Below are 10,713 nucleotides of genomic sequence, written 5' to 3'. Positions count from 1 at the left end.
ATTTCCCATCAGAACGCACACACGGCGCTCTCGGAAAGCCAGGCATCCTCGAGAGCGGGGGTCCTCTTGGAGCAGAGCGTTCAGCCTCTGCCACCGCCCAGCGACCCCCGTGCGTCCCCGACCGGCCCTCGTCCTGCCTTCCAGACCCGCAGACCAGCCGCCGTCCCGCGGCCTAGGGACGCACGTGCACGGGAGCCCCATGGAGCCCGGTCCGCGCGCCTGCCCCTCTCCCGCCTCGTCGTCAGCACGCCGTCCCGCGGCTCGGTCCCGGCCCCGGCCGCCCGTCCTTCCGCGGGGCCCGGGGTCTGGAGGGGGCCTGGCCTGCGGCCTCCCCAACGGCCGGGCCGCCCCGAAGTCCCTGACTCTCCCTCCCCCGCCCCGCCAGCCACTCGGGCCGAGCGACCCTTTAAACCCGTCCGTCCGCGAGCGTTCGGGGGAGGGGGGGGGCTCTCCCTCACGGCTGGCTCCTCCCCGTCACTCAGGCCCCGGGTGGAAGCAAAGGCCACCTCCTCAAAGAGGGGCGTCCCTGCCCCCCTCACACCCTCCCCCTCACACCGCTCCCCACCGCCCCGCCAGTCACGTGGGAGCTCCTCCACCGGGAGCCGCTCCTTCCGGGTCTGCTTAGCGCCCCCCACTGGGCGGACCGCGCCGCTGAACCCGTGAGCGGACACGGGCTTCTCCCCGGGCCGCGCCCTCCAGAGGCCGAAGTACAGAACGGCCCCCCCGCTCCGCGCCCCCCTCCCCGCCCGCCCGGCACAGGCCTCGCGGAAACCGCTCTTGACGCGTCTCTCACAACCCGCTCCCACTTGTCCCGAGGCGGGACCTGGACGCCCCACACAGCCCGCCATTGGCCTGACCTCTGTGGGCCTGGGCTCCCGGCGCCGGCCCTCCCGGCAGGCATCCGTCCTCGCGCAACCGCCGGTCAGCCCAAGGCCAGAGAGGCCCGGTGGGAAGCCAGGCTCACTGACCTCGACCGGCCCGTCGGCCTCAGCTGCTCCTTCAACCCGCGAGCTCCGCGCCCTCCAAGCCCCGCCCCGCCGCCTCGCGCCCTCCAGGCCAGCCCGGCTGTTGGCGGGAAAATCGTGAACTCCGGCGCGTGCGCACTCCGTGGCCCTGGAAATCTGTCTAGCAACCGTGTCGTCACGGATTACAGTGCACTTGATTGGCTGCTCTGCGGCTCCGGTCAACTCCGCCTCCCTCCCTTCCTCCTGTCCCTGCAGGCCGGCTCCTGGCTGCTGGGGACCCCTGCAGGTTCTTAAAATCCTGGTTCTGCAAAGACCCTCTGGAACTCCCTCCTGTCTTGTTTTACAGCCCAGAGCGGGGAAGAGACTTACGTTCCGTAAGTTAATGGCTAGAACCCAAGGGTGTAACTCTCAGTTCAGCTCCTGCCACCTCAAAGCTAAATTGAAGGAGCAGATCAACAGTGGCAGGAACCAGTGTGTATCGGATGCTCCCTGACCTACAGGACAGGGAAGAGGGAGAGCTTTGGGGGAGTTTATTTTTTCTAAACCTGGGTCTTCCACTCTCTCCTTATCCATGGCTACCCCTCCATGCTTGCCCACCTGGGCACCTAACTTCCCCTTGGCCTTTCTGTCCTCGCGCCCGCTCCCCACTCCCAGCTACCTTTACTCTCCTGCCCCACTGTCTGCACGGCCTCATCTGCTGAGGCTCTGCCCTAACCCTAGTCATCTACTAGTCGGCTGTCCTTTGGGACTTTTCTGACACTCTCAGGGGGCACAGGGGCAGGGATCTGCCTGGGATCCCTCAACAGCTGGTGGATGCCAGAGGGGGAAGGTGACACGGCTGGCACCATGGAACAGACCCAGTCTGCCCATCCTGAGGCCCCAGTGAGTGGGCCAGCTCAGAGGCAGGCCTATTGGAGATAATACCAAACAACACAGGTCTGGAGACTTTAATGTGCATGCAGGATTCGGACTGTCCAGAGAGGATCCCAGGAGACCCCCAAGGGGAGATTTTCACTTGCCATGAGTCCTAGCTCTCCCTCCAGCAAACATGGTCCATCCGCCTCTCCCTGGTGGGAATGGCAGCATCCACTCTGCCCGTGGAGATGGACCTCCGGCTGAGAGGGCCACCTGGGCTTGAGTTGGTTCCGTGCAGTCCTGGGTTTGGTGCACTGTGAGAAGCAGGCCAGAGCCCCTGGTGTCCGGGGCACTTGCTTTTAGGCTCTCTCCAAGTGCAGCGTTCATCTGGAAGGAGAGACGTGCATTCGGAGAGGTCCAGTGCTATGGGAGGCTGGCTGGTTCTGGCCAGGACACTGCCCCCAACTCCCCTCTTGCCTCCTACCCTCCCCCTCCAAAAAAAAAAAAAAAAAGAACTGCTGGGACTGTCCACAGAAGCCAGGACTCACCTAGTAGAGCACGTCCTCAAAGTCCAGCTGCAGGTAGCGGAGCAGGCGGGGTGGCAGGGGAAGGCGGGGCAGGGCGTGGGGCAGGCAGGCCTCTAGGTGAGCTCGGAGCACACAGCGGCTCAGGTGCTGCAGCGATCGGGGCTGCCTCACCAAGGCGAAGAGGGAGGAGTAGAATCGGTGGTGCTTCTGGGGATAGAATGGAGGGCTCAGCGAGGCAGCCTGGGACAAGAGGCACCCATTGCTCCCACAGGGGTAGGCTGGTGGCCAGTGGGTATCTTCTGGAGCCTCGTGGGGTGTTCACTCTAAGTTTTCTTCTTCTGGGACATAAGAGGGTCTCTGGATAATTTCTGTGGGGCAGAGTGGTGGGACCCATGGGGTTTCCTTTAGGAGGTGGGAGTCTCCTGGACAGGCTGAGCGATTGTGTGGTCAGGGTCCTGGAGGCTAACCTGCAGAATTTCAGGAGGTACCAGACCCGCGGCCTCCTCAGGAAGCTTCATGACACTGTAGGTGTTCATCAGGACCTCGATGGTCCGCGGGGACGAGCACCAGCGTTCCAGCACCTGGAGGAGGCAGAGGTAGTGAGTGTTCCCAGGGTTACCCCACACTGCAGGTCCCAGTCAGTCCACCCAGGATGACCAGCCAGCCCAGAACAGCTGTGTGGCTTTAATTACCTCCCCAAAGGATATGTGGATGTCCTAACCCCTAGGACCTATAAATGTGACCTATTCAGAGATAGGGCCTTTGCCGATGTAATCAAGTTAAAATGAGGCCATTAGGATGGGTCCTAATCCAATATGACTGCTATCTTTATAAGACGAGAAAACAGAACACAGACATCACACAGGGAGAATGCCATGTGACAATGGAGGCAGAGATTGGAGTGATGAGCCTACAAGTCAAGGAGCGCCCAGGAGTGTGGGCAGCCACCAAAAGCTTGGGGACAGGCATGGAACAGATTCTCTCTCAGAGCCTCTGGAAGAAACCAACCTTGCCCACACCTGGATGCAGTGAGGGCAAGCCATGCCAGGAAGCTGCCCATGCTGGGGGACCATCCACGTAGTCAGAAAGGCAACCATGCACAGGTGTGGCACACACAGGTATTGTCATACCACCCATGCCTGCATGTAATACCCATAAGCAGATGCGTGCTTCACCTCCATTTCTTGCTATATGTCAAGCTACCGGCCACAGATTCTTTGTAAAATCTGAAAACAGCCAGGTGCCATGTACCAGGCAGCATCTCTGTACATACCCCACTTCCCTCCCCACACACTGGCATTAGGGGCCTTAACACCCTGCACAAGGAGGGAAGACCCATCTGCCTGGCCGGCTGGGAGTGCTGCATGGACTGGGCACCGCCAGATAATGGGAGCAGGGGGAAGGCCTTGTCCAGGAAGCAGGACCCCTGGAGAAAGCATCGCACACACCCACGGCCCTCTGTTTCTGGCCCTGCATCGGGGCAGTGCTCACCGAAGCTGCCCCAGCTATCTGCCCAGGGCAGGCCTCTTTGCCTCACTCCTTGGAGCTAAGAAGTTGCAAGCTGGTTACATCGGACTTCCCTGCTCGACCTGCTCCTCCTGCCTGCTGTTGGGGCCAGTCTCTGTCTGTCCTGGCCCACGTTGATTTGTCTCTGCACGCTGCCTGGAATGCCCGTGCCTCCAGCTCTTCAAGCCCAAGTCCCCTCCCCTCCAGGAACTCTCCTGCGTTCCAGCCTGTGCCTCTCTCTCCCTTGTCTATGATACCCTACATTGGGATAACGCCTAACAGCTTTCCAAGTGCTTTCACACACACTATGCAATTTCAAAACAATGCTAGCTAACAGGGGTTGCACACGGACTCCAGTTAGGCCCTGTCCAAAGAGCTTTGTATGTGTAAACCCGTTCAGTTCTCACACTAACCTAAGAATCAGGCATACTGTTATGTTCCTATTTTACAGATGAGGAAACTAAGGCCCAGAGAGACTAAGCAACCTGCCAAGGGTCACCCAGATAGTGTGCCTGGCTCCAGAGCCTGCACTCTCAGCCGCCGCCTACCTCAGAGGTTGTTGGGAGGACTAAGGGGACCCATGTAACAGGTCACACAGCTTCAAACGGTGTCTGTGTGGGGGCAGGACTGTGCTGGCTCTACTGTTACCCACTGTGCTCCAATCGCTTTCATCACGGTTGGTCGCAGGGAACTTGGGTTCAAAAAATTCCAGTGACTTGCCTATAGTCACACGAGCATCAAAACCGGGTCTCCTAAGTGCTCAGTCCCGTATGGTGGCTCCTAGAGAACTGGCTGGGGCTGGCAGTGGTCCCAGGTGGGCCACGGAGACCTCCTAGCAGGGAGGAGTTCCTCACCAGAGAACAGGCATCCCAGCGAGCCTGGCATAACTGTCCAATCGTGGGAAATGGATCCTGCACTTTCCAATCATGAAGGGATGAATGGGGCTCTTTGCTGTGTGGCCCCCTTGGTCCGGGAGGCAGGGAGGAGCAGGGCCAGAGGGGCCGGCAGAGGGGTCCTGGGAAATCGGCTTGCTGTTCCACCTCCTCCTCCCACCCTGTTTCTGACTCCGGGAATCATTAGCTGTCAGAGCCACTGTCAGATTACAGGGAATTACTTGTCTCCTAATTATCTGGTGTTAATAGGAGATTAATTAGTGTTAATTGTTGATTTTCTTGTATTCTCCCAAAGGGGAGACCAATCTGCCGAACTCTCAGGCTGCTTAATTATTTGGTCTTGCTTAGGAATCTAGACAAATGCTTCTAGGTTTGTGAGTGGAGGGGAAAGGTAGGGACAGAAGGGGAGCATCCAGGACAAGGCCAGGCTGGACGGAATAAGCAGGGAGATAGGGCAGGGGCCCCTGCCCACAGCCATATCAGTCCTGACCCAACCCAAAACCCAGTGCCCTTCATGACGTCATATAACCACCTCCAGACACGACACTGCATGGGACAGGGCCCCCTGCCAGGGCATCAGTAACAGGTCTTCCAGGTGAACCCCCTTTGGGGACGTTAACATAAATTAAGAGACAGATTGGAAATTGATAGTGAAGGATTTTTTCCCAGGTGCCAGGACAGCCGCGCGGAACTGGGTGATGCCTGTCCTGCCAAGCACCCAGAAACCAGGACCAAGCTCCCAAGCTCTTCTCGAACCTCATGACCCAGGCTCATCACCTGCTCCCGGGAGCCTCGCCTGAGCTTCAAGTGTCTCACTGATCGGACCAGCCAGGCAGAGCTGCCTAAGGCTTTTTTATCAGCTCACTCCTTCTGTCCGCATCAATCCTGGCTCCTCCTCTCGGACTCTTCCAATCCTTTACAATCTGGCCCCACTGCCCTCAGTCCATATGGAGTACACATGTATGTGTACACACATGTGTGCGCACATGGATGCACGTTCACACATGTGTACACACACACATTCCTCCCCTGGTCTGTGTCCTCACCTCTGCCCCCTGTTGGGCTTTGCTGGCTTGTGGAATGAAAGACAGACTGAACTGACCTATCAAATGCCCAAGTGGCCTGGGCTACATCCAGAGCGTGTGGGCACACAGGCCTGGTCTCCTGTTCCCTGGCCCTTGTTGCCCTCCCTCTGCCCCCAGCCCCGTACCTTGGGGAGAGCCCCAGGCCAGATTCGGACGGCACCGTGGTTGAGCAGAGCTCGCACTGCATGCTCTGGGCTCTGGGCCAGGGCCAAGGGGGGGCCCTGCAGAGCACAGTGCAGGGCTGTGTGTCCCCCATAATCCATGGCGTTGACACTGACGCCACAGGACAGGAGCAGTTCCACGATGGCCCCATAGCCGCGGAGACAGGCCAGATGCAGGGGCCGCCGCCTGTCCTGGTCGGCAGCATCGGGGTCGGCACCGGCAGAGAGCAGCAAGCGGCACAGCTGGAGGCAGCGGGCTGCGGTGGCCTCGGGGTCAGTGGCGGGTGTGCAGCGGGTGTCACAGGCAGCCAGCAGCGGTGTCCAGCCTTCAGCGTCTCGGGCATCTGGGTCCGCGCCCCGTCTTAGAAGTAGGTCTGCCAGCTCCACATGGCCCAGCCGGGCGGCCACATGCAAAGGGGTCTCCTCTTCCTCCTCGGACCGACCATCCACTTTCGCCCCAAACCTCAGGAGCATCTCTGCACACCTAGTGAGGGTGAGAGGGCGGTGGGAAAGGAAATGGGGTGCAGCCCTTCACCCTTGCATTTCCACCAGTCTGAGCAAAGCGAACACCGGAGAGCCTTGGGTGGCTCCTGGTTCTGTATGCCCTCACCTCCCATCTTGTCACTGGTCATCCAGCAACATTCTGCAGGATCAACAATGCCCTCTCTTCAAGCCCACACACACCCTGCAGGAATAGTGCACTAAACCCTCAATGGCAGGAAAAGTCACCAGACGCCATGGTGCACTCACAACAGGCAGCTTCTGGGCGCCTTACCTGCACTCACTTGTTTCCTAGGGCAGGTTCGGATGGGGAAACGGAGGCACTGAGGGCGTGAGGCTCTCACCCACGTTCGCACAGCTAGTAAGGGGAGAAGCTGGCCTTCCAGTCCAGGGACAGCAGGGGAGTTAGAGGGACTGGAGGAGGGAATGGGGGAGTGGGGCCAGGCAGTGAGCACAAAGAAAAACAAAAACAAAACTGACCAGCCAGACTTCAAGGCTAAAGGCATTAGCCTCTTTGCTAAGATAAGCTCCAGCTTCCTCATCTGTAGAATAGGGATAATTGCTGAAATCTAGACCTAAATGAGGCTGTTGTGGGCAGCATAGGCCTGAAAAGCTGTTATCATAAGGACTCTTAGCAGCAGCGTTAATGGCAGGGAGAGGTGGGCGGTCTAGATGATGATGAATCATTATCTTATCCCGCCCACATTTCCGTGTTTGAAATTCTCCGTAATGATTTTAGATATACATTTGCTTACTCAAGAAAGGAAGGAAGGATCATCACTGGGTGTCACTTCAAGGGGGCTGGGCTGGAACATGGCCAGAGCTAAAAATAGGAGCCCTCTGAAGGCTGATGACGTCACCAGGCGGAACTGTGCTGTCCAATCAGTAGCCATCAGCCACTTGTGGCTATTGAGCACTTGCAATATGATTAGTCCTAATTGATACCCACTAAGTGTAAAAACACATCAACTTGAAGATAGTACAAAACAAGAATGTAAAACATCTCATTAGGTTTTTTTGCTATTGATTATATGTTGAAATGATAACATTTTGGATATATTTTGTTAAATGAAATATATTATTAAAATTAATTTCAGTTGTTTCACAGATATTTGTATACACATGTTCACAGCAGCATTATTCACAACAGCCAAAACATGGAAGCAAACTAAGTCTCCATCAATAAATGAATGAATGGGCAACTGACATGTGGCATCTACATGCAATAGAATATTATGCAACCTTTAAAAAGGAAGGAAATTCTGATACATGCTACAGCATGGATGAACCCTGAGGACATTATGCTAAGTGATATGTCAGTCACAAAAGGACAAACACTATATGATTCCACTTATGTGAGGTAGTCAGAGGAGTCAAAGTCATAGAGACAGAAAGTAGAATGGTGGTTGCCGTAAGGGGTGGGGGAATGGGAAGTTATTGTTAATAGGGCTGGAATTTCATTTTGTAAGATTAAAACTTCAGGAGTTGGATGGATGGTGATGATGGTTACACAACAATGTGAATGTACTTGCATACTTAGAAATGGTTAAGATGGTAAATTTTAAGCTATGGGTATTTTACCACTGTTTAAAAAATTAATTTCACCTGTTTCTTTTTCATTTTATGATAAGGCTACTGGAAAATTTAAATTACCTACGTGGCTCACACCCACAAGTGTATTTCTCTGGGACTATGCCGGTGTAGGACATGTCTTCAACATATTAAGTCAGTGGAGTCCTCTGAAAGCTGACGAGGTTAACAGGTGGAAGAAGGTCCATGAAAGAAGGACTCAAGGATAAAAAAATTGGCACCATTCAGGGCAGGATGTGAAATTTGGCAGGTGTGTAGTCAGTAGAGAGAGGGCCTCCGTTGTGGGTGCAATTAGTCAACAGTTTGCAACGGCTTCCTTTGGGGGATTCCATGCTCAAAGAATTGTGAGGACTCATCCTCCAAGGTCCCCTGCACATGGGGCATAATTATTTGGAATATTCCATACAGTAAACAATACTTTTGTCACATTTGGGTATATCCATTAGTTTCTTAGAGTTTGGTTAGCTGGACTCGGTCCCTGAGCCCATTACTGAGGGTGTCTGCCATTCTGGAAACCAGACCCTGTCCCCAGGGACCAATGCAGACTCTAACTGGAAGTCACTATCCTTACAGCCTGTCTGGATCACCGGATAGTCGATCCCTGAGGGAAGACTGTGCCTCAGTTGCTGTAGAACACATGAAAACTTTATGGCACAGGATGGATCCCCCAGAATGAATCCAGACAAGTTCTCCAGTGCAGGCCATGCGGCCAACCCCTGACACAGCCCTCCTCCACCTCTGGGGAGGCAGAAACTGTCCCAAGTTCAGGCCATTCCAAACTTCCTGGGACCAATGGTTGGATGGTTTGAGGAGCAATTGCATCCTGACTCCCTACCTGAGCCCTGACTCCTCCACCCAGCCTGTTAACCCCTGACATGCTCCCCCGCCCCCCCGAGGTCATGGCTTTATCTCCCCTACGAGTGGGTGGGGGTTAGGGTGAGGAGTCACTCACTCGAGGGTGCCAGCCCCCTGGCAGAGGTGCAAGGGGCGTTTCCCATCCTGGTCAGGGATGTTGGGGTCGGCTCCTGCCACCAGCAGGGCATGGACACAGGCAGTGTTGTCCTGCGGCACAGGCCTCGTGCAGGGCGGTGCGGCCCCGGGGGCACTGTCTGGCTTTGCCCGCCGCCTCAGCAGCAGCTGCACCACATCCGCGTGGCCCCGGCTGGCTGCCACGTGCAGTGGGGTGGTCAGCTCCTCTTCGTAAGTCAGAGACCAGAGTCCTGGGGAGAGAGGAGACACCGGCCTCAGATCCTGGAGGGAAGCAAAGAGCTGCCAGGTAACAAGGGAGGTGGGCAGAGGGAGCCCAGAGCTCCATTCCCAGCCTCCCTTCTCCTGCTCAGACCCCCCAGTGCCCCCTGGCCATACTCAGAGCGCGAATGTTGAAGCGGTAATCCCTCCACCGCTCTGGGTCGCTGGTATCAAAGATGGAATCTGGTGCCAGGCCAGCGCTGGAGTCGGCGAGGATGCGGGAGACGGAGCCCACGTCCCCCGCCAGCAATGCCTGCCAGAAGGCCAGGGCAGGTCCTGAGGCCGTGCGGGTGACGATGGGTCCCGGGCCAGACTCTGGGTGTTCTGCAGACCCACTGCTGGGCTTCTCCACCAGCCTGGCACAGAGGGCACGTCTGTCACCCGGGGGCTCTTCCCACCCCCTGCACTCATCTGGGGACCAGCTCATTGGGGCAGAGAGTGAGCATATGGGAAGGGGGCTCTGGGGGAGGAGAGGTTGGGGCCACAGGCAGAGAGAGAAAAGGAAAAGAAACACAGACAGATGGAAGGAGAGGGTCTCTGTCCCTGAGCTGAGCCTGAGCTGAGCCTGACCTGGCCACGCAGTTCAGCAGGAGCTATTCTGGGCTCCGCATGACTTCACTCCTGGGCCAAGGTTTAGGCAAGCCTTGGGGTGAGGGAGGAGCTGCCAGGGGCTTCTTTTCCTTTAGCACTTGCTACCTCTGCCTGATGCTGTCGGCCCAGCCCCCTGGTCCTCAGCCCCGTCCCCTGCTGCCCCTCACCTCTCTGGTGGCTGCTCCATCGAGGCTCCGCAGCCCGGCTCTCCAGCAGCAGGTCGGCTGTGCTGTGCGGGGGGAACAGCTCCAGCAGCCTCGCCAGGTCTCCGGTGTACAGGGCGTTCTGCAGGGCCATGTCACGGCACAGCAGCGGCGATGGCCGTGGGGGCTCCCAGTCTGGGCAGGACTGAGGATCCCAGACTCGGCAGGCAGGGGCTGAGGGGACGCACCCCGGATGGTGTCCCGAGTAGGGAGGGTAGCCTCTTCTCCCAGGCATGGCTAGTTTGTGGGAGCGAGAGCCAAAGAAGCAGGACTCAGGGCGATGCCAGCAGAAAGGCACTGGGCCTGAGCCAGGCGAGGCCCATTGTGGGAGGGGCAGGGTAGCCAAGCCAAAAATAGCTTGGACTGTCCTAGCTGTCAGTCGTGGGGAATGAGGCTTAGGCTGGCAACGGGAACTAGGGAGGAGCCTGGAGATCGAGTGAGGATGGAACCCTCCAACCCTGAGCTTCACCCCGAATGGTTCGCAGCCGGATTGAAGGGACTACCCAGATGGTGGCACCACTGCGGTTTCACAGGTAAAGGAAAGTGGAGTCCAGAGTGGAAGTGATTGGTCCCTAGTGTGACAAGTGT

At 57.1% G+C, this 10,713-nt stretch overlaps 1 protein-coding gene across 1 annotated transcript; it reads right to left on the bottom strand.

Moving 5' to 3' along the window:
- Nucleotides 1-2,368: 2,368 nt before the first annotated feature.
- Nucleotides 2,369-9,758, bottom strand: ASB10 (ankyrin repeat and SOCS box containing 10). Its single transcript, XM_023764564.1, is given in 7 exon segments — nucleotides 2,369-2,554; nucleotides 2,815-2,928; nucleotides 5,957-6,476; nucleotides 9,036-9,142; nucleotides 9,144-9,181; nucleotides 9,184-9,303; nucleotides 9,449-9,758. Coding segments are annotated over 7 exon segments (1,395 nt in total).
- Between the last annotated feature and the right edge of the window lie 955 nt (nucleotides 9,759-10,713).

Source organism: Myotis lucifugus, unplaced genomic scaffold (assembly GCF_000147115.1).
Source record: "Myotis lucifugus unplaced genomic scaffold, Myoluc2.0 scaffold_336, whole genome shotgun sequence".
NCBI lineage: Eukaryota > Metazoa > Chordata > Mammalia > Chiroptera > Vespertilionidae > Myotis > Myotis lucifugus.
Note: the sequence above shows the minus strand (reverse complement) of the source record. Positions and strands in the feature narration are given on the sequence as shown.